The sequence below is a fragment of the Diabrotica virgifera genome, chromosome 8 (assembly GCF_917563875.1).
Source record: "Diabrotica virgifera virgifera chromosome 8, PGI_DIABVI_V3a".
In the NCBI taxonomy this organism is placed as follows: Eukaryota; Metazoa; Arthropoda; class Insecta; order Coleoptera; family Chrysomelidae; genus Diabrotica; species Diabrotica virgifera.
Window position 1 is genome coordinate 192,339,936 of NC_065450.1, and position 24,885 is coordinate 192,364,820.

The 24,885-nt window shown below is 33.5% G+C and overlaps 1 protein-coding gene across 1 annotated transcript in view; it reads left to right on the forward strand.

Moving 5' to 3' along the window:
* LOC114325524 (cathepsin L-like proteinase) overlaps window positions 1–23,131 on the forward strand; it is a 32,334-nt gene extending 9,203 nt beyond the window's left edge. Inside the window, exon 5 of the mRNA XM_050658098.1 lies at window positions 22,766–23,131. Within this exon, the coding sequence (XP_050514055.1) occupies window positions 22,766–23,022 (257 nt within the window). The 3' untranslated portion in view covers window positions 23,023–23,131. The remainder of the gene's footprint in view (window positions 1–22,765) is intronic.
* Window positions 23,132–24,885: the final 1,754 nt, after the last annotated feature.

Below are 24,885 nucleotides of genomic sequence, written 5' to 3' on the forward strand. Positions count from 1 at the left end.
CGTACCAACAAAAAGTTGATTAATAGCAAGCTGAAAATGTGTTAAGAGCTTAACGTTGTCTCGTCAGACAAACTTTGATGTACGGGAACACTGAAACAAGGGAAGTTTTAATTGTGGAACAGGTTAAAAATTTGGAACGTCATACTACGAAAACGTCCCATGTATTTTGACGGACAGAACTTCCAATTGATTTGTTACCCTTTCATTAAACTCTCATGCAAAAATCAGACTGGTATTTATCACCAACTGGGCAATTTAATAAATCCGACAAGAGAACATGTCAAATGACAGGAATTATGACAGGTGATAAATAGCAGTCTAATTTTAGCATGAGAGTTTAATAAAAGGGTAAGAAATCAATTGGAAGTTTTGTCCGATAAAATACATGGGAAGTTTTGTAGTCTGACATTCAAAATTTTTAACCTGTTCCACAAATAAAACTACCCCTGTTCCAGTGTTCCCATACATTGAAGTTTGTCCGACTAGACACCGTTACGCTATTAAAAAATTTTCAGCTTGCTGTTAGTCAACCTTTTTTGTTACGCGAGATCCGGGCCTATTCCTTTTAAGTAACCTTTTTTTTTTCTAATAATGTGTTCTTGTAAAGTCATATCTGTTATCGCCGTTTATTTTGTCTACGAGTAGGTACCTAATAAAGTTATTAGAATTTTAATGACAAAGCGGTGTTGGGTTTTGATTATATTGTACTGATAATTATTTATCACAGTAAATTGTACTTACCATTCGTATTAAGTTCATTTCCGATTTTCTCCCATACTTCGTCTTTAAGTTTCATCCTCATGTAATCCTTGTGGCTGGTATCATATACAATGGATATATTTCGTGTTGATTTCGATATTACCATAAATTTAGTTTTCTTTATGTTCAAAGATAGTCCATATTCTTCGCTGCAGTCTGCTATCTTATTCACCAATGTCTGTAGCTCTTCAAGTGTTTCTGCGATCAGAACGGTATCGTCGGCAAATCTCAGATTGTTTAATCTAACACCATTTATTTTAATACCTATGGATTGCTCAGAGAGTGTTATATCCATTACGTCTTCGGAATAGAGATTAAACAGGGTTGGTGACAGTATACACCCTTGTCTCACACCTCGCTTTATTTCAATTTCTTCAGTGGTATTATTCTCTTCTCTCACTACCGCTTTCTGATTATAGTACATATTTGCTATTAGTCGGATATCTCGTTTATCTAAATACTTTTGTGCCAGGAGTCTGATTAGATGATCATGCCGCACTTTATCAAAGGCCTTGTTATAATCTATGAAACACATCAGATACAGATACATCAGTATTTTGTAATCAGTATTTGTACTCAGTATCTACCACCCACCAATACCTCAATCAACTCTACCACTGAGACCCGGTATCAAAAGTTACCGTTACACGTCCGTACTGATTTTGCCCGTCCCTCTATTCGTTGCAGAGAATGCCAACGGTTGGGTCTTGTTGTGATCAATATGCGGTGCGCTAGAAAAATAACTGCACGGGTCACCCGTCCCGCTGGCGCAGGTTGTGACTCGCTTAGGTTTAATTTGCGCCGGGGTTTAGTGACTTTTGCCGCGACGACGACGATATAATGTCCCCGTAATTAATTCCGTTGTATCAGATTTTCAACACCCGAATCCAGTTGAGCTGGATGCGCTTGATGTCGCCCGACCACCTTATTGGAGGAAAATATTCTTGGTCCATCTTCCATCTTTGAATCTGGTAACATGTCCGGCCCAGTTCCATGTCAGCGTTGTAATTCTTTTAACTGCGTCTGTAATACCAGTTTTTGTCCTAACTATTTTATTTGAAACTCTGGAGTCACTAGTATGATATAATTAGGTACCAAAAAATATAATTTAAAGATAAAAATCGATCTGTTTCAGGATTTAATTCCAATATCACCCATTCGCGAAAAAATTTATTTATTCTAACCCAACTCGTCACTATATATAAAGTGTCAGTTGTATTACCAAACGCTGAATTGTATAGAGACCAAGTTTTGTTGGAAAAGAAAAAAAAACTAACAAAACACTGTACTAAGAATATGCGGCTTGGTCGTAATCAGATGAAGTCTAACTCAAGAACCAAATTCACACAATAATAATTATAGTGTATGTTAAAATCAGTTGCAGAAAGAAGAAAAGGAAACAGCTGGAAAAACGATTGAAAAAACTAGAAGAAACCTACATAAACGAGGAAGTAAAAAGTTCTTAACGAGAAATTAAGAAATCCAGTTAAAAAAAATAATACAAAGTATTGCAAAAAAGAAGGTTTACTTATAGGAGAAGCAACAGAAAAAAAAAACAGATGGGCGGAATACTTCCAAGATCTACCAACAAGGGAAACTAGAGGATAATTGGCAAGAAGATGAAGAAGTGCGAGGAATCAACTTTGAATTAAGTCAACTATCTCTCTTGTCGTTACCCCATTACTGAGGATCGTGATTTCTTCCAATATTCCTAACAATGCTTTTCCATTGGTCTCTATCTTTAGCTCATCTAAGAGCTTCGCAGAATGAGTTTCCAGCTGAATGCTTTATTTGGTCGGACCATCTAGTTGGTGATTTGTCCTCTTGATCTTCTCCCCGGAACGTTTCCAGAAACAATAACTAATCTCTCCAAACTGTCGTCACCTCTGCGGAACCACGTGACCAATGAATTGCAGAATTCGTTGCAGACATATTGTGGACAACCTTTTTTTAATATTGAGTTGGTTTAGAGGGAAACGTTTGTCCTATGAGCTGTTCAAGGTATGCGCAGCATTCTTGTTTAGCACAAGATCTCAAAGGCATCAATTTTTTGGCGCTCGCATGCGCGAAGAGTTCAAGTCTCTGCCCCGTATTGAAATATTGAGAATAGAAAGGCATTCACCAGTCTCATGCTGATATTTTGAGAGTCTTTTCAAACTTAAGTTAGGCGACTCATCGCATTTTTTGCCATACCAATACGTCTCCGAACTTTTGCTTCACAGTTACCATCGTTAGTAGTTATACTAGACCCGAGATAGACAAAGCTGTTTACTATCTGGTATTCCTGCTTTATTGATCTTCAGACCAACTTTATTGCTTTCGTACTCAACTCTTCGCAGAAGATCAAACATTTCTTGCTCATCAGAAGTGTAGTGTCATCAGCAAATCTTAAATTGGAGATTTTCCTACCAGCTACTGTTACTCCACCGGCCCATCCTTCTAAAACCATCCTCATGACATAAATCACCAAGTTCACCATAAACGTTAAATAAGTCAGATGACAACACGCATCCTTGTCTAACACCCCTCTCGGTCTTGAATTGGTTTGAGAACTTCCGATCTAGTCATACTGTCGCTATATTGGACTGGTACAGATTTTTAATAAGTGTCACCAGGTGCATTGGTGCGCCCATTTCTATTAAAATTGACGATAGATTTATCCAGCTTACCCATTTAAATGCATTTTGGTAGTCAACGAAGCATATAATCATAGGTACTTGAAATTCTCTAGACTTTTCAATGAGTTGTCTTAGGTTCAGGATTTGTTCCCTTGTACCTTTACCCTTTACAAACTTCGCTTGTTCCTGAGGTATTTGGTAATGTAGATAGGTTTTTAGTCTATTTTTGATGATATGCAACAAGTACTGGCATGTGTTACAGTGTTACAGGCATTAGTGACAGTGTGCGGTAGTTTTCACATCTGGTAGTAGTTCCTTTTTTGTGTACCGGGATATAAATTGAGGGACACCAATCAGATGGCCGTTTTCCTGAATTTCAAACAGCGACACAGATAGAATGGATGATATGTAATCCTTTGTCACCTAGTAACTCTAGTATTTCACATGGTATTGAATCAATTCCTGGGGATTTAGTTCTCTTTAGTGATTTAATTGCATCTTTGACTTCAGCGAGTAAGACAGTAGGTTCTCTAGTGTAGTCAAATTATTCTATTGTATATTATGTAAATATTTCGTCAGTATCGGTCTCTAGATTACCTTCTTTATCTATCACAGACTACGTTTGAGGTTTAAATTCTCTGGTAAGGAGTTTGATCTTCTGGAATAAATCCCTTTTTTGAGAGATGTAATCAGCTTTGTCTTTGCTGCACTGTTTTCTGGTTCTCTGAAGAATCAAGTCAAAGAAATTATAAAATATCTAAAAAATAACATCAGAACAGGAGAAACTGGTATCCCAGCTAAGATTTTTAAGGAGGACGGCAAAAGGCTAAAAGAAAGAATATTCCGTTTGACATTAGAATTCTAAAAAAAGGAAGAAAAGCCAAAACAATAAAATGGCCCTCTCATTTACCCTAGATATAAAAAAAGGCATGTGATAACTATAGAGCTAAAAAACTATTAGAAATAATCTAATAAAATAGGAAGTCTAATAAAATATTTTCAAAAAATAATAAAAGAACACCAGGGATGTTTTAGATCAGGAATAACAACTACTGATCAAACAAGTATGTTGAAATTAATTTAAAATAAAGCTACGACCAAAGCGTAGGAATACCTATGTTATTTTTGTTATGATATGCAAGGATTATTCGAAGATGAAGTCCGACTGAAATAGACAAACAATCCTTACTCCCCAAAAATAACAAACGAAAAGGTAACTGTGGCCATTAAGCGGATTAAAGATGGGAAATCACCAGAACCTGGTGAGGTGCATGGTGAAATTTTAAAGCTACTAGAGGCACACCAAATCACAGCTCTTACGAAGTTATTCAACAATATTTAAAACTGGCTACTTATTAAGCCAACGCTAGAAAATGTGGAGACCATAGATTAATTATTAGATTGATGAACCATGTAGTTAAAGTACTCTTTACTATCGTTGACTGCGATGTTTTAGTGATATGGATATGGCATTTGATCAAGTCCCGCATGAGAAAATAAGTAAGGATGTAAGACTGGTCTCAAACTTATATCTTCAACAAAAGCAACAGTACGATTCGAAAATGAGCTGTCCGAAATATTCACAGTCTGAAAAGAAGTTAGACAGGGTTGCATACTGTCACCAGTATTATTAAACCTATACTCTGAAAACATATTAGAGAAGCTTTGGACGAATCAGAAAAGGGTCTTGCAGTAAATGGCCACCTTATAAATAATATTAGATATGCAGATGATACAGTATTTCTGACAGATATTGAGCAGGGACTCCAAAGAATAATGGATAATCTTGTTGAAACATAACAAATACGGCCTAAAACTAAATTGTAAGAAGAAAAAAATAATTGTCGTTAGTAAGAACACCAGCATAAACGCCTACATTACAATAAGCCAGGGGTGGGCAAAAGCCGGCCCGCGGGCCGGATGCGGCCCTTTTGCTTACTTTATCAAGCAGATTAAGAAATCTCGCAAGCGATTTTTTTTAAGAGCGTAATGCATTAATTTTTTTCGAATCCTAAGAAAACTAATAATTATTTTTGAAAAATTTAAACGCAGAACGAAATACTACATTATTACCGAGGAACGAAAGTCCCTGAAAACTTCTATAATGTTTATCAGAGGGGAAAAATGTCTTTCTCCTTTTAATGATGGTCAAAAGTTCTCTGTTCCTTTTCCATTCTGTGCAACATTCGTTCGTAATATGATCGGTCCATGGTATTTTCATAATTCCCCCAAAAAGCCACATCTCAAAATCTTGCAGCTTTTTCATTAAGTTAGCATTAACAATCCAATAAAGAAGAAGAGAGTGGACATAACGTTTCTATTATTATCCCGGTTTTTTATAGCATTCTCCGTCTTTCGATTGCCAGTTTCCAGCTTCATCCGTCGTTGCATTCGTCAGGGTGAAGGTTCCTTTCCGACATTGCCTTCTGAATGCCGCCTAGTCGGGATTGTTTCGGTGTTCCTCTCTTCCTTCCTTCCCTTGGCGTCCATTTTAAAATTTGTTTTGGTAGCCTGTCGTTGTCCATTGACGTCGTACATGATCATACCAGACCAGATCAGTTCTCTCCTTTGAATTTTGTCTATGATGGTTGACTTGACATAACATTTTACCATCCGATATTAGATTTGCAGATTGAATCTTTGGTTACTCAGAAATTTCCTCATGTTCAAAAAGGCTGCTCTTGACTATTCTTGATCGAATTTCTGAAGTTCATTTTTTATCTGTGTTACCCCTCCCTATTAACTTATTTATTTTTAGCACATAAGCAAAACGCTCGGACAGGTCGATTTTTAAAACAGTCATAGTATATTCTGGCATCAATGTTTCGAACTTTACGTGATCCCTCTTCAGATAACAGTCATAACTTTGATTTTTTTAAATAGAAAAGTACATCACGTGCTACCGCATTTAAAAGCTTTTGGGATACTGATTATAGAAATGTATAATACTTAAATCCTTTTTGAGAGCGTAGGCGCAAAATTTCAGGTCGAATTATTTTTAAATGCATTCACTTTTTGCGGATCCTGAGAAAACTAATAAGTATTTTTGAAAAAATTTAAACGCAATATATGAAAGATTACGGTATTACCGAGGGTTTTAAGTCCCTGAGAACTTATTTAATGATTTTAATAAGTTACAGGGGTGAAAAAAATTGACAATTAAGAGTGATTTTTAACTTAAAATATATAATTCAAAAGAACATTTTTGTTTATTTTAAGGGACTTTCTGCTCTCGGTAATAATGTAATCTTTCATTCTGCGTTTAAATCTTTCAAAAATACTTATTAGTTTTCTCAGGATCCGCAAAAAATGAATGCATTTAAAAATAATTCGACTGAAACTTTACGCTTACACTCTTAAGAAAGATTTGAGTATTATACATTTTTGTAATCAGTATCTCAAAAGCTTTTAAATGAGGTGTCACATGATGTACTTTCCCATTTAAAAAAATCAAGGTTATGCCTGTCACCTGAAGAGGGTTCACGTAAAGTTTGAAATATTGATACCAGAATATACTACGATTGTTTTAAAAACAGACCTGTCCGAGCGTTTTGCTTATGTGCTAAAAATAAATAAGTTAATAGGGAGGGGTAACACTTATTCCAGCGCACTGTATAATGGACCATATTAAAAATTTCGTAATTTTACTGGGAACAAATTGTTCGCATGTACACACCAGAAAGACAATTTATTATTATTAACAGTCAAATGTCTTTCTCCAAATGCTTTAAAATGATACTTTAGTATCTTTGTCAAAAAAATTTCTTGGGTAGAGAAAAACCTCCAGCAAAAACATTAGCGTACATACTGGGTATAGTCTTCCGGCCCGGGAGACATTTTGAAAATTGTATTTTCGCCCGTGCTTAAAAGTATTTGCCCACCCCTGCAATAAGCAATACACCGTTAGGAAGAGTAGAGAAAATAATATGCTATTTGGACTGCAATATTAGGGATACTAATGATCATAGCTACGAAAAAAAACTTATATTGAAAAAAGTTTTAACAATCTTAGGAATATTCTCTGCAAGTTAGCTTCACGTATTAATTAATATACGCATAAGAATTCTTAGATGTTACGTCTTTAGTGTCATCTGCGGAATAGAAAGCTGGAGTTCTACAGAAGATGCCACAAAACGATTGGAGGCATTTAAAATATGGTGCTACCGACGTCTATTGAGGGTCTCATATATATATATATATATATATATATATATATATATATATATATATATATATATATATATATATATATATATATATATTTATGCACAGATATCAAAGTGAGGTCCTGACATTACGCGCACTTAGTGAGGACCGGTAGAAAACGTAGACATAATCGTTTCAACTCTTCATAGTGACCTTGACAAGTAAATAGCAATTAAAAAATGACGAGTATACACAAAAAAAATTACGTATATGTGCCCCGTATTGTTCAAGTATATTGCCACCCAAGTGAGGCCATTATACGCAGCTATTAAAGTGAGACTGTATATACTTTTTCGTTATGCGCACAAAGTGAGGACAACTTTACGTGTATATTTCCTTACAGCTCATCAAGTGAGGACCATACAGTGTTGTCGATAAATATGAGATTAATCGTTTCTACTGCCTTTTTCTGTATAACACAGTAAGAATTATTATTGTTTCGATGTTTCAGTCACTTGTAGTTATAAGAAGATGTGGACTCTTTGTTCTTGCTCGTACTGTTTGTTAATTTTATAACATTTTAGTACCTCAGCATTAAATCACGGTAGCCTTATCGGAGACTAGCGTTAATAAAGAAATAGTTTTATATTTTTTAATAATTTACGTTAAAGATGGATAGGAAAGCAAGAATTTTGAAAATAGCGTTAGTTGAGAACAATAATAATCAAAATGGAGGACACAGTGATAGTTCAGTTATGTAAAATTTATATTGAACTTAACATATAAATATAAAAGCCCGACTTTTGATCTAAGGGGAACACAGTTTTTACGGTACATACATATCTGTCATTTGTCAACCCCTCCCTTCCATTTCCCCCACCCCTTATTTTTAAATAGGGAAGAGGGGCGTGTGCTAGCTCATTTGAAAGGATATTCAATTCTCTATCCAGTATTATTAACATTGACATAATTATCTATACAGAGTGTATTTTAGTATAGGTACTGTTGCCCCTGTCGATTTTCATTTTGAAATGAAAATTTTAGAACCTTAATTTTAGTATACAAGATGATTTACTTAATTTAATTAAACTTAATGTACCTTTTTTACTGACTTAATTTTACAGTTATTCCACTAGATGGCAAATACAGTGAATATTTGCATATGTTTTATTTCGAATAATCATTTTAAAATAGTTTTAGTTTTCTATTTTCTCTGAAAATTGTTGCAAGCTTCTTGTTCTTATACTTAAAATCATGTCACTACAAATTTATACGAGACTACATATTAAGAGTATAGAAAGTATTATAATATATGACATACATGCTTTTTTCCATTTATTGAAGATATTTCACCTTATCCTGAAACAATGCAATGTGACCAAGTGTCCTCAACTAAAAAAATATATCCCACTATTTTGATATTAAATGTATATTTTGTACTATAAACCGTATTGAAATAGATTGCAGCATGTGTGCGTGGTTGGGATATTGACTGCGAAACCTAAGGCTTCATTCGCCTAATCATATTTACCTTTGATTCTTATAACAATAAATAAAATTGATTAACATTTTATATCAATATTATTAGTGTTTTTAAACAATATCAGTATGATATATCAGTATGATAAAGTCAAGATAAACAATACTATAACAGAAAGCTTTGAGGTCAAACAAGGACTGCGACAGGGTGATCCATTATCGCCTATAATGTTTAGCATATTACTAGAAAAGGTTATACAGGAATCAAACATTAATAGAACAGGTCTGATCTACCACAAAAAACATCAGTGCTTGGCATTCGCAGACGATTTGGTAATCTTGGCTTGGAGCAAAATAGAACTTATAGAAACACTCATGAAACTCGAGGAGAGGGCAGCAACCAAAGGATTGTATATAAATGAAGCAAAAACAAAGTATATGGAATGGACAAATAAGCAATTTGTTCGGGGGCAATACATAACAATGACAACAGCGAAGGGAACACAGTATAAATTCGAAGAAGTTGAGAGATTTGAGTACTTAAGAACTGTCTTCACAAGAGATCCTAACTGTGAAGAAAAAATACAAAAGAGAATTATGTCGGACAACCGCGCTATATTTGCTTTTAATGGGTTGTTAAGAAGTAAACATATATCACGAAGAGCAAAACTAAGAACTTACAAGACCGTAATAAGGCCGATAGTAACGTATGCTTCTGAAACATGGGTCACAACAAAAAACATCAAGAGTTGTTATTAGTTTGGGAGAGGAAAATGCTGCGCAAAATCTTCGGTGGGAAAAACTTAAATGGACAATGGGTAAGAAGAACAAATAAGGAACTAACTGAGCTCTATCAAGATCCTAACATACTAGCAGTAATTAAGGCGCAAAGACTTAGATGGTTGGGCCATGTGCAGAGGATGATTCCATCTAGAATTCCCAGAATGGTACTATCTAGTGCATTGGCAGGGAAAAGACGAAGAGGAAGACCGAGGTCACGATGGAGTAATGGAGTTAGAGAAGATATGAGAAGAATTAACTTAAGGAACTGGGAAACAAAAGCGACTGACAAAAGGGAGTGGAAAAGAATAGTACATCAAGCCATGGGCCTACTAGGCTCGTAGTGCTTACATATTATAATATCAGTTTTCTAATATTATCCAGTTCCATCATATCCAGTTCCGAATCCAGTGGTTATATTTCTTCCGTAATGTTTAGTTTCGCTTCCAGTGATTGTATTTTTTTTCTTGTTTTTTTTTTAAATATTTATTTATTATTTTATTACTATATTTTTTTATTGTGCTCATAATAGATTGCAACATTGTCTACAGACATGAATGCAGTAACAATAAATAAAAAAATCGGAGATCCACACCCCGGATTTGAAATCGAAACCTCTGCTTTACGAATCCGAGATCCGAGGTCCACCCACTAGGTCACTAGGCTATCGCTCTTAGACAATATATTTTCCTGAAACGGGGATCTTTTAAAGCCGGGTCTAGACTATGTATCAAAACATGCTAATAACAAAGTTGTACAACAAATTTGTTGTACAACTTTGTTATGTAACTTGTTAATAGCATGAGTATCCAGACTATATAACAAAAAACAAAACAACAACATGAGCATAAAGTTTGCAGCATTTTAGATGGATAGCTGGTGGGTTAGGTAGTATATAAAATTGCGTCATATAAGTATGGAGGATCTCTTCATAGCAACAGCAGCTTGTGTAATATTGTGGAGGCGACACCGGCGTGTTAAATTAATATTTTGGATGTGTCCTTCATTAGCAGCTCGAGCAAAATATAGGTAGTGGTACAGCTCTTTTAGCTGATCTGGAAAGAGATAACATAGACCCATCGACAGGAGACATTAAATGTGATGGCAGTTTTAAAAACTTCTTAAGAATAGAAAGTTCTGATTTTGAATTTCTTATAAATGAAATCGGCCATAAAATAGGCAGGAAAGACATTTCGAGATGCAATTCCAGTAAGAGAAAGATTAACAGTTATATTATTAGCAAAGTATATGAGGCGTTCTTTGCAAAAACCCCAGTTGTCCTTTTTTTTCGGAAATGGACTTTTGGCTTCTATGGATTGAAGGACTAATTACCTACGTTCCTTGCGTAAGAAACTTGCATTAAAATTACAGTAGTTCAAAATATAAGCGACAAAAAAATAGGCTATTCCGCCTAAACCCCATATGTCAAGCGCAATTCCCTTCAAAACCATAGTTGTTATTGGTGTTTTTGCGGGAAACTTTATCGCTTGGCTGTCAGAACCGTGGGCTGTCAGTAGGTTTTTATAGGTTAAATATCCTTCGAATAGTTGTGTTGCGTGATATTATAAGTAAACACCATTTTTCGTTCATTTTTTATTTTGGTTTATTACTATAAATATCGTCTTTCCTATAAATTAATGAAAATTTCCTGCAAAAACCCCATATGTCAAATGAATAAATGTCCTTCATAAATAAACAAAAGGAAAAAATAATGTTATTTATATTGTAAACTGTGTGTAATCATCAAAATAATAAATCACTAATTTGAGAATTTCCGTAAACTTAATAGGGTTCAATTAAATAACTTTTTTTTAAATATCTCCGATGTTGTAAAAAGTGACATATGGGGTTTTTGCAAAGAACGCCTCATATTTTTTAAACTTTTTACTCATTGTTTCAGAGAGGAAGTATAACATTTCTGTAGAATTTAATTCCTCAGTATTATCGTCTTCACCTGTTCATGATTGAGTGTCACTGTCTGTTTGAATTGGTGTAGCTGGAGAAGTAGCGGATGTAGGTGTAGTGGACGGAATAGAAAGGCTCAGATATATTGTATGATTGAGTGCCTGTTTGAGTAGCTGATGAAGCAGTCTGCATCTGTGTAGCGAATGAAGTGAATGTTACAGGTTTTATGTCTGAATACTCTGCTCTGTAGAGAATAGTATTTATGTCAAATTTAGAGTTGATTTGCACCGATTTGCTGTTATGGTTCCGCGTACTGCTTTTCTTTTGTTGGCTTGAGTTATAGGCGTACGTGCATTGCATTAGTTTTAACTACAGTTTCTGTATCTATTTTCACTTCTATTTCAGTCTATTCATCGTGTTTTTTATTTGTTTTTTAAATCAATAAATGTAGCTCATCCCATAGCAATCCCATAATACTCGTTACTTACGAAATAGCTCAATTAAATGAGTAGTCAGTTCTTTCGACAATTTCATCGCGTAAATAACCCTACGTGAACAGAGCAAAGAAAAATCTAGCACAATCACTCCAGAATGAACAAGGCGATATGACTCCAACGGTTGCTGCTCGCGTAGGTACTATGCCAGAGAAATGTTTCAATAACATGTTTTTAGGTGTAGATCAGTCGCGGTGCGGTTTTATAACTTTCTTTGATGTTTACCGACATCTGTTGGATAACATAAAACATGCTATATAACCAGAAAAATGTTATACAACACTGTGTTTTAAAACTTGTTTATTTAAAATTTTGTAACAAGTTACAAAACTTTGTTATTTAACATGTTTTGTTACATAGTCTGGACCCGGCTTAACGGTAACTTCTTATAGGTAATACACTACAATTTCTGAATATTTTTTCTGAAATCTATCGAATGGTACCAAACACGACCCCACGGAGGTGGGGGGGGGGGGTTACTTTAAAATGTTAAATAGGAACTCCTTTTTTTTTATTTCAGATTTGGATTCTTTGCGTAAAAATAAGCAACTTTTATTCGAAACGTTTTTTCTAATTACGGATAGGTGGCGCTATAATCGGAGAAAACGGGTGTTGGAAATGGAAAATTAAATTAAAATATGGAAAGTCCCCACTAAAATGGAAAATTTTACTTAACTTTTTTGGTTTTAGAACCTAATAATCACAACCCAATAGGTCCCCAAAGCGCTCGAGTGACTGCACATTTAGCATACTTTGCTCCCCTACTATATATGTATTATAAATAATATGCGAAGTAATTATTAACCCAAACAACCATAATTCAACTTTTATTTACTAATAAAGAACTGGACGAAAGTGTCACATCAGCTTTTATGAAACACATGAATATTTACATAAAAAGGTAAGTGATCTGCTTGAAATCGATATTCCCAAAATCATCTAAAAATTGTTTATACTTGAGTACTTTGAGACTCTTGTATGAAAAGTGAATACCGAAATACGATTAGGAATCTGCATTATGTAATTTTTAAATAATACATAATTCTTAGGAAATGAAAGGTATTATACAAATGTGTTAAAAAATACTACCTACTGAAATTTTTTGATGGCAATAAATGATGAATTGGTTTATCGAATTTATTTTTAAGGTGATACAGTAGCGATCAACAGGTAGCCAAAACGCGTTCCAAGATTGAGGCTGTAATTTTGAATATTTTTTCGAGATATTTGGCACACGTATTTGTAATATAATAAAGAATGGCGGTACAGAGCCCAATTTGAAAAATATATTAATATGTTGAAATTACTCTGTAAATAAATACAATATTAAAAAACGAGTCTGTACCGCCATTAAGAAGAACAAAAAAATACACTTTCTTCAAATAAACTTTTTTATCAGATGCCTAGATTTTGTGTCATTTTGGAACTACTAATGAAATAAAAAATTTTAGTAGTTCCAAAATGACACAAAATCTAGGCATCGGATAAAAAAGTTTATTTGAAGAAAATGTATGTTCTTCTTAGTGGCGGTACAGGCTCGTTTTTTTAATATTGTATTTAATTACAGAGTAATTTCCACATACTAATATATTTTTTAAATTGGGCTCTGTACCGCCATTCTTTATTATATTACGAATACGTGTGCCACATATCTCGAAAAAATATTCAAAATTACAGCCGCAATCTTGGAACGCGTTTTCGCTACCTGTTGATCGCTACTGTTTCCTCTTAAGTAAAATATGTCATTTGGATATTTTTTTAAACTCGATAGATCCTAGGGACATGTCGGTAGATCGGTAGGATCATCACTTTTGGGAGTTTTGGGAATATCCCAATTGACAACGCAATATACACCGACGCCGTCTACAACGAGCGACGAATCAGAGATGCCAGATTGGGGTACTTTCGCCCATTTTTAGGGTAATTTGAAAGCACATGGGAAAATTTTTATAGGTTGAATTGGTTGGGGAATTTTTCGGGAGGAAAATTGAGCAAACTGAATTGCAATATAAATGTATTGTTATGATCTGCTTTTTATTAATTATATATTAATTATTATTTATCTGATTAATTATTTAATTGTCGCAAATCATACATAAAAATGAATAAAAAATCTCAGGGTGCCTTTTTATACTATAAAAAAATCTAAATTATCTCACGTTATACTTATCTTCTCTCGTGGGTTCAGTATCTCTTAGTTGATCCTAATCGGGATAAAATAGGGAAAAGAAATAAAGCAATATATTAAAATAAACATACAGAATTGTCTTTTATTTGTCAAAATCAATACTCTAAACTCTATCAAATCTAAAACCTGTGGACACAGATGTCTGAATGAAATCTTTACCACTTAAATTTATTATAGTTAAAAAAAAACAATTTATCGGTTTGTTCCCGATGACTTTGGTAAAACAAACTAAACAAAACAAATTTATGTATTCGCAAGATTAGCTATACTTCCTATTTACTTTTAGAAATATTGGAATTTTAATTCATATGCCTTTTACTCAAAATTTTAGTTTCCGAACATAAAAATATCTTTCACATAAGTTGACTGACCTTTTGCTTCACTCACTCTGATGTCTTCTCGTGACCCAAAACAGCTCTCCCTCGTTGACTATGTTAAAGGCTACTCATCAAAGCCCTCTCCGTTCTCCAGCTTCAAAACTATCAACATACCAGCACCAATTCTCCAACAAGCCGGGCCTCTTTTGACACGTACTCGATTCAAACAAAACTCCAAAAATTCTCTGCTCTACTTCTCACAATAATACATAATCAAAGAGGTATTTCGTCTCAATTTGATCTGTCTCTCGTTCCACTTTTCAACACTATTCTCCACTATCAAACAGCCACTGGTATCTGTTAACTATCTATCCACTAAAACGTCGAACCGGTCCTCAGCGATGCCAAAAACATAATGACTTCCCCTTCAAACTCTCTTAATCATTCAAACTACTTTTCCCCTTCCACGTTGCCAAGAATCTGAAACATCGACTTTTCCATTCGACAAACAAAACAGTCACCCTCAAAACCATTCCGACCATCCTAATTACCTTCTGAGAACTATACAACATTTACTCGTGTTGAAACAAAGATACTAAAATTCCAAACTTTCTCCTAAAACCACTTTTCTAGAAATTGATAATTACCTCTACCCTAAACAATCTTTTTCCATTTTAAATCAAAATACATCGTTATTTTCACTTTAATTATTCACAAAAGTCTTTAATGGTTCATCGGAAAGCTCATTAAAAAAAGAAATCCACTTACATCCAAACTAAATTCTAATAAATATTTACAGATCAATATACAGGGTGTATCAAATTTATGTGCCCGCGTTATTAAAAAAAAAATTAATTTAATTTTTATTTTGCCTTTGATTGATAAAATTGAAAACACAATATTATGTAACACATAACATTATATTAACATTATAACCTATCGAGTATTTGCTTCTGATTAAAAAAACCGAAAAATGGTTTTTGGAACAACCGCTTTTTTTGACCAGTTATAACCGCCAGGTTAAACCGTAAGTAAAAAACCGGTATAACCGAAAACCGGTTTTTTGTTCAACCGCCATCCCTACCTTGGTTGTTACAAATACAGTTCGCTGGAATAAGTTTTACCCCCCTTATTAACTTATTTATTTTTAGCACATAAGAAAAACGCTCGGATAGGTCGATTTTTAAAATAATCATAATTATAGCGTAAATGTTTCGAACTTTACGCGATCCCTCTTCTTCAGGTGACAGGCACAACTTTGATTTTTTTTAAATAGGAAAGTAAGTACATCATGTGACACCTCATTTAAAGGCTTTTTTCTACAACCGTGTTAAAAATGCAATTTTTAGAACTCCATACGTGCGTTAAAAATGCTACTTTAAGGCAGGGCCGGTTTTAGGGTTCTGAGCGCCCCTGGCAAAATAAAATTTGGCGCCCCTTCATATAAGAATATACAAATTTACTGCAAATATAAAAAAAATAGGAAAAAATCAAAATTTTACCATAAAGAACTATGTAAAAATATATTTATTTAAAAAATAGTAGGATAGTTATTACTTACAACTTATCCAACATAGGGCATAGCATAGCGAGCACATTTTAAGTTCAAGCGACGAAGAAGCGAGGTAAAAGATAAATGCACATTATCAACAACCAGTAAAAAATGTGTATAAATAACTATTTAGATGGAAAATAAGCCACAATTAAATTGAAAAAAATAATTTTATTATCGTTTCGACGCCCAAATCGGGTGTCGTTGTCAAAATACTACTAAATTAAACAAAAATGTTGTTGCTTAGTAAAAAATTCGTCTAATAATTTATTTAATCTGACTCATTTATATCATTTAGTGTGTATAAATCTTCTACAAGACCAAAAAACATGTTGATTGTGCGCAAGATATAGCTGCATCCCCAATAACTAAATTGAGGGAGTGGCATCCACTTAGCATAAAATAACATGCGGATATTCTTTGCAAACGCGAGCTTGTACATCTTTATTTTTTCTCTTCCTTTTAGAGCCGTTGTGATATCCTTGGCCTTATAATCATCTATGCAAATTCAAATAAAATCATTCATTATTTTTTTTTATTATCTCATGAGCTTTTTATTATCTCTATGACTCGATACCTATAGAACCAAGCTATGGTTTTAGGTATCGAGTTACTAGGACAAACAATATGCTGCACACTAAAATTAAACCCGGTACTGTGGGATAAGAACATCAGTATAAAAACAAAAAGAAGAATATAATATAACACCATGACAAAAAGTATTCTGAATAATGGGTGTGAACATTGAATAAAAAATACGAAAACCAAATGCAAAATAAGAGCAACAGAGATCGAATACCTAAGTAGAAGCTGTAGAAGGGATAGAAAAAATAACATAGAGATTAAGAAAATAATGGTAATGAATTCAAGGGATAATAGACAACATAGAACAAAAGAGATTAACCTGGTACGGACATGGCAGAAGAGCAGACCAAAATCGTTGATAAACAGAATAACAGATTGGAGCCCGATAGGAAGAAGGAAGAGAGACAGACCCCGAAAATCTTTTAGAGATAAAATGGACGAAGCAATATTAGAAAAGAAACCTGCAGGACTGGAAAAACAGAAAGAACTGAAAATAACGGTCAAGTGAAATAATACAGGAAAAACTATGGAAATCCAGGGTGGTCAAGAAAAAACAGGATGTTTCTAAATAAATGCAACAAACTTTAAAGGGTAATTCTATATGAAAAAATAATGACAGTTTGCTCTATAAGCGTATGTCAGCAAATACTTCGTTTCCGAGATATGGGGTGTTGACATTTTTCTTACAAACTGACGATTTCTTTATTGTTCTAAAACCGGTTCAGATATGCAAATGAAATTTGATGTGTTTTAAGAGGTAATTATTGCGCATTTTTTGACATAAAATTAATAATTTTATATCTACTGTTGAAATGGTGTGAATTTTTTTAAAGAAAAACATAGTACGCCACTGAGATATTTCAAATAACAAATCATTTTGGAATTACTCGTTCAATTTATGATATATACAAAAATCTATTATTCCTTTTTTTCATACGTCGTTCGTGCCGTTTTTATGCAAAAAGTGAAACATCTTAACGCGTACAAAGTATTCGAAATAAATTTTTATATATTCATATTATGAAAAAGAACTTGTCAATTCTAATTCATATAGATATACCTGGTTTGTTTTTTTTTTATTTCAAATTACACACCCACGGACACACGACAATGTTGATAAAGCAAAGTTTACAGAACAGGAAGACAAAACTATCTAACCATTGAGGCTATAATGACAAGTAGCAGTATAATAATATCACTGACTATTCATAAATTTGTTGATACTTCGTAAATCTGATCTTCGTGTATTTTAAGTATGTATGTATAACATTGTAATACCATAAAAGTGATAGGTATTACCTGACAAAAATGACCTTTAAAAGCCATAACAGTTTTTAGGTTGCATTATTTTTATTAGAGAATTTTTGTGAGCTAGAAATAGTTTTCTTATTGTTACAATTATTTAATATTAATTGTCTTAGGAGTAATCTTAGCCCAAAGATAATCTATAAAGTCCAAAAAAATAGTGAATGTAAAAATATTATATTTTTTTTTTGTTTAGCTAATGCCTCGACAACTAATGGCCATTATCATGGTAGGTACGGTAATTTTGAACAGTTAGGTACCTAGTGTCATGTGTAAGTAGTGTGGGTGTTGAGTAAGTGGCTTGTTACTTTGCAATGTCGACGTCATTGTCTTTGCAAAGAGACGCTAATTGTATCCGAACGTCTGCGGTCCCTCCGGTGAGAACCGATCCCACGAGGACAGAAACTATATTCATTTATTAATTTATAATAAATGAAAAATTTCCGACCCTGGTGAGATTCGAACCCACAACCTTTCGGATTTTTTCGATCCAAAGGCAGGCGCTCTTACCACTGAGCCACGGAGGGGGGTAAATATTATATTTATATATCAGCGTCTCTCAAAATTTGGCGCCCCCAAATTCTGGCGCCCCGGGCGGTCGCCCGGCTCGCCCGCCCCTTTATCCGGCGCTGCTTTAAGGCACTAGTGCTTTAAATTTTTTATGGCACTGCAATTCGTATTGATCGTATAGGCAATTTTGATGTAATGTCAAAAAAATATAAAAATGGAATGTCAGTCAAGTTCAAGTAAAAGTTTTTGTAGATATTGTCCTGTAATTACGTTTGTAGAAAAAATATTGCATGATATGCGTGTTAAAAAGTGCATTTTTAAGGCACTCATGTGAATTGCAGAACTCGCTGTCGCTCATTCTGCAAACTTTCACATGCGTGCCTTAAACGTGTACTTTTAACACTTATATCATAAATAACTATTGAAATACTGATTACAAAAATTTATAGTATTTTAAGCCTTTCTGAGAGCATATGCGCAAAAATTTCGCTCGAATTATTTTTAAATGCGTTCATTTTTTTCGAATACTGAGAAAACCTTAAGTATTTTAAAAAAATTTAAACGCAGAAAGAAATATTACTGTATTATCCATGGTCGAAAGTCCTTGAGAACTTCTATAATATTTATTTTAATAAGTCACAGGGGTGAAAAAAAAATAGTCTGATTTTTAATTTTAAATATATATTACAAAAGAAACTTTTTGTTCATTATAAGGGACTTTCTGCCCTCGGGAATAATGTAGTCTTCTATTTTGCGTTTAAATATTTTAAAAATACCTATTAGTTATCTCAGGATTCGAAAAAAATAAATGCGTTTAAAAAGAACTCGACCGAAATTTTGCGCCTACGCTCTCAAAAAGGATTAAAGTATTAAACATTTTTGTACTGTTTGAATTTATGCGACGATTGACGATCCACTGTTTTAAAGATTGGTTGAACAGATGTTGCCAGTTGTATGGTCCTCACTATGTGTATCGTAAGTTATTCAACAGGGCATAGAATATACATGGTTAGAAAATATACGCCAAAGTCAACGCCTCTATGCGGAAAATCTCTGAACTAAAAATTGATGTGGACCATACAAAGTGAGGTCCCACTTTTTTTTGTAAAAAAACAGTGTTTGCTATCAGTACATGTCTACGAAAAAGTCTTACATTGATTGACTAAGTGAGGTCCGTATACTGGACCTCACTTTGTACAGGACCTTACTTCAACCGCAGTTTCTTTTGATATGTGGCTCACTTCATACGCTGGGAGTAAATATATATATATATATATATATATATATATATATATATATATATATATATATATATATATATATGTTATAGTCAAAGCCCGAATTTCAGGCACTCCTAGGTTTGACTAGGCAATCCTCAGGTCTGACTGACGGTCTTAGTCAAAGCCAGAAATAAATTACAGTTTCGGCCTTTGACTAGTCAAACCTAGGAGAGACTAAGTTGGTCAGGCAAAGGTCGAAATTTAATTTTATGAAATCGGGGTTTGACTAGTCAAACCCCGATCAGCTATTAAAATGCCGTAATTTGTTAGATTAGGTTTAATTAAACGTAATTTTTTAATTTTAGTGTTTATTATTTTTATATTGTTTTAATTAAAATTAAAAAAATAGTGTTTATTCTCATATGTTGAGGCATTATGGCATTTAGAGTTGCTCAATACGTTAGACATTTTACACTTATATAATTTTGAAGAGCATTTCTTATTGCAGTAGCGTTTTATAAAACCTTGACCTCCAAATTTAGGATCTTTTGCACTAATTTCTCTTAGAGGCAGCTTAACATCTGGAACATCTTCGAAATTAAGAAAATTCTCTTTGAAAAAAAAAGTGTGTGTATTGTTTCGCATTTCGTACCAACTCTATATAAACCGTCAATTGTTTTATCTTGTATGATACCCAAAATATTTCGAGCATCTCCTTTGGTTCTATCTAAATAAATAAAGGAAAGGTGATTGAAGGTCTTCATACCCAGGCTAATGCTATGAAACAATTAAGTGAAAAAAATGTCCTCCAATTTCGATCGGAAAAACTGTAACAATACCTACTTATCCCCAGCTTTGATAGAGCCAAAGGAGATGCTCGAAATATTTTGCGTATCATACAAGATAAAATAATTGACGGTTTATATAGAGTTGATACGAAGTACGGAACAATAAACACACTTTTTTCAAGAAATCAAATAAGAGAATGCAAATAGAATTTTCTTAATTTCGAAGATGCTCCAGACGTTAAGCTACTTCTAAGAGAAATTATTAGGTACAACAGATTATAAATTTTGGAGGACAAGGCTTTATAAAATGCTATTGCAATAAAAAATGCTCTTCAAAATTATGTAGGTAAGTGTAAAAGGTCTAACGTATTGTTCAACTCTCTAGATGCCATAATGCCTCAACATGTGGAAATAAATACTCATTATTTTATTTTAATTACGACAATATAAAAATAATTAACATTAAAATTAAAAAATGAAGTTTTATTAAACCTAATCTAACAAATTAAAACATTTTAATATAGACGGAGAGCTAGAGCCGAAAAATCATCGTCATAAGTAATATGGAGTTTTTCCTGTGAAATGTGTCCATTGAATATTGACAATTATGACCCCTTTCAGGCTGACACCTCAGTGAACACAGGAAGTAGCAATAAGGGATGAAAGGGGAAAGTTAGTGCAGTCATTAAACGTTTTCACCTCCTATTTTGTTAAACCTTCATCGATTTGCATGAAAATTGGTGATAGTTAGAGCATACCTCAAAAAATAAAACTGATTTGGTACCAACTTGCACTTTTACCCTGGTGGTGAATACCACCCCTTCCCCCGGGTGAAAACAATTTTATTAAAAATAACCCCACAAATCGATAGAGGGACAAATTTTAAGTAAAATTTGTTATATCATGTTATCTAAATAAATCAATACTTTTTGATTTATTAAAGATCAAAGATTTGTCTATTTAAGAGCATATGAGTGAAGTTACGGATGATAAAAAGAACATATTAATTAATTGTATGTTAGTAAAATATTATTTTTTAAATTATTTCGATATTTAATTGAATTTTTTCTATCAATATAAACTGAATATGTCCAGAAACTGGGGGTGTCCATTAATGGGTACATTTGACATATTCGAATACACTTTTGCTAAATTTATAATATCGAAATAATATAAAAATAATATTTTAGTAACATACCATTAATTAATATGTTCTATTTATCATCCGTAACTTCACGCATGTGCTCTTAAACAGAAAAATCTTTGATCTGTAAGAACTCAAATAGTATTGATTTATTTTAATAACATGATAAAACAAATTTTACTTACAATTTGTCCCTCTATCGATTTGTGGAGTTATTTTTAGTAAAATAGTTTTCACCCCCGAGAAGGGGTATTATCCACCCCTCGGGTAAAAGTTCAAGTTGGCACCAAATCATTTTTATTTCTTGGGGTATGCTCTAACTTGTCACCAATTTTCATGCAAATCGATGGAGGTTTAACAAAATAGGAGGTGAAAACCTTTAAAGACTACACTAACTTTCACCTGTCATCCCTTATTGCTACTTCCTGTATCCACTGAGGTGTCAGCCTGAAATAGGTCATAATTATCAATATACAATTGACACATTTCACATGCCAAACTCCATATTACTTATGACGATGATTTTTCGGCTCTAGCTCTTAGACTAATAGCAGATCGGCGTTTAACTAGTCAAACGCCGATTTCATGAAATTAAATTTCGATCTTTGCCTGACCAACTTAGTCTATCCTAGGTTTGACTAGTCAAAGGCCGAAACTGTAATTTATTTCAGGCTTGACTAAGACCGTCAGTCAGACCTGAGGATTGCCTAGTCAAACCTAGGAGTGCCTGAGATTTGGGCTTTGACCTTTTGAAGATGGGTCAATGTGGTCGCTACCATCTCTAGAATATAGGCACCCTAGGCTTTAGAAGATGTTATTTTTATTGATTTTAAACAGGCATACAACTCCTTAAACCGGAGGATACTACATGACGCCATAAGAACATTTAATTAGAAATACCAGAAAATAATACTCACTTCTCATTACCATATTATTTTTAGCTTTTACTCAAATAAACGTTTTTTGCTATTTTAGGCACCGTTGGTCCTGTGACAGTAGCTGTAGATGCGAGTAAATGGCAATTATATGCAGGAGGTATCTTTGACGGTAACTGTGGTTATACTGTAAATCATGGAGTGCTAGTGGTTGGATACGGGCAGGAAAATAACAAAGATTTTTGGCTTATCAAGAACTCACATGGAGCCGAGTTTGGAGAAAATGGATACATCAGATTAGCTCGTGGGAAAGACCTATGTAATATAACGTTCCTAATTAATTATCCAAAGTTTTAAGTTATACGAAGCTAACTTACAAAAATACTATTGTTATAAAATTTCTACAATAAACAGATATTTTTTTTATTCAATGAAAAAGAGTTAGATTAGACATTTAAATATTTTACATTTTTTTTTTATTTAGAAACATACAATCCACGTCGACTACGCAGAGTTATTACTAAACTTTTACATTTTATAGTTTGGTTGTTGATGTTATCGGTTTGTGCGAATATATTAAACGACAAGAAATAACACACGAATAAAATTAACCCAGGAGCAGTCGCGCCGTTAGGAAAAATCTAACATTTTATTCTTTTCCGTGATAACTTCATGAAAAATTTTGTAACATAACTTTCCACTCGTAAGTGCCTCGAGGAAGCGAGTAGCGAGAAGCGGGACAACCTGACTTGACAATGTCAAGTGCCAACTTGCCGAAACTTTGTAAAAATAATGGTTCTTCTAAAAACCACAACCATTCGCGAAAATTTTTTATTATCAATTTTACGAAATAGCTATTTGTATAACAAGGGAGGAAAGTGCTACTTTTCCTCCCGAGAATGAAGTTTACTGCCCGACGCGTAGCGGAGGGCAGTAATCATTCAAGGGAGGAAAAGGCACTTTACTCCCATGTTATACATATGGTTTTTCCACCTTCCTCAAATAACAAGTCATTTTTTCATTTTTACTTAATTTATTTATGTAACTAACCAACAAAATTTATTAAAACTAAAACTAACAAGTAGGTACAATATAACTGTCAACTGTCAAATATAAGTAAAATTATTAATGTAAACATTGTTAAATCAAAATAACAATTTACTGTTTTTTACCATTCTGCAAACTACTGGTTGTTTTATAAATAAACGTTAAAATGTATAGATACTTAAGTAATAAAAAAAGATATTGCACAGGGCGTCAATAAGTTATATTTCATGAATGAAATACTATGACGTCACTTTTACTTTTCCTCCCTAGGGAGGAAAAATATTTTCCTCCCTAGGGAGGAAAAGTACAACTTTGCTCCCTACAATCAGGTCCGGAAAAGTATACTTTCGGTAGAGGTGGGTGGAAAAAAAGTTATTTTTCATAAACTGCTCTGTATAGTCTAAAACCTAAGAAGATATTAAATTTTATAAACAGTATACGAGGTTTGTCAAAAAATATAAATTTCGCTCAAGAGTAAGTACGTTTAAATTTCACAATATCCAAAATTGTTCTAAAGAAAAGTTGTTTGTAATTAAAAATTAAGTTATAACTAAAAAAAAAAGAATGTGTGTGTACTTTGTACGCACGTAAGAAGTTATACTTCTTTTATAATATAATTTCAACGAAATAAATATACCTACTTAATAGTTACAATACAAAAAATTAACAATAATTACCAAAAATAAACCAAAACTTAACAATGCCAAATATTAAAAAAAAGAAAAAAATATCAAAAATGTATAAACATTCTCAATTTCTTTGCAAAACGAAAATGCAGCAGCTGCATAATACTCTGGTTAAAGCGGAGAGTGCAGGAAGAGTCTATACCGGTTTCGGAGATTTTTTCCCCTCATCCGTAAACCCATATCCTCTTCTCTCCGCTTTAACCATTTACCATAGCTTACGGCCTTCCCGAATTGCAAAGAAAGAAATGTCACGGATGAACTAGGGCCATCTACCGGAAAACAAACTAAGTTATCAATCGAAGCAGCGCAGAAAACGACAATAAATATCGCCTCCGTACCACCAGATTGACAACAGGTGGAATACTTTCTTTGGTTACACCTCCTGAGACTTTTACAATTTATAAGTCATACAGGTGCCGAGAAAATTAAGATGAGAGAATTTTAAATAATTCACAACTCATCTACTCAGCATGGTAAAGCTCCAACA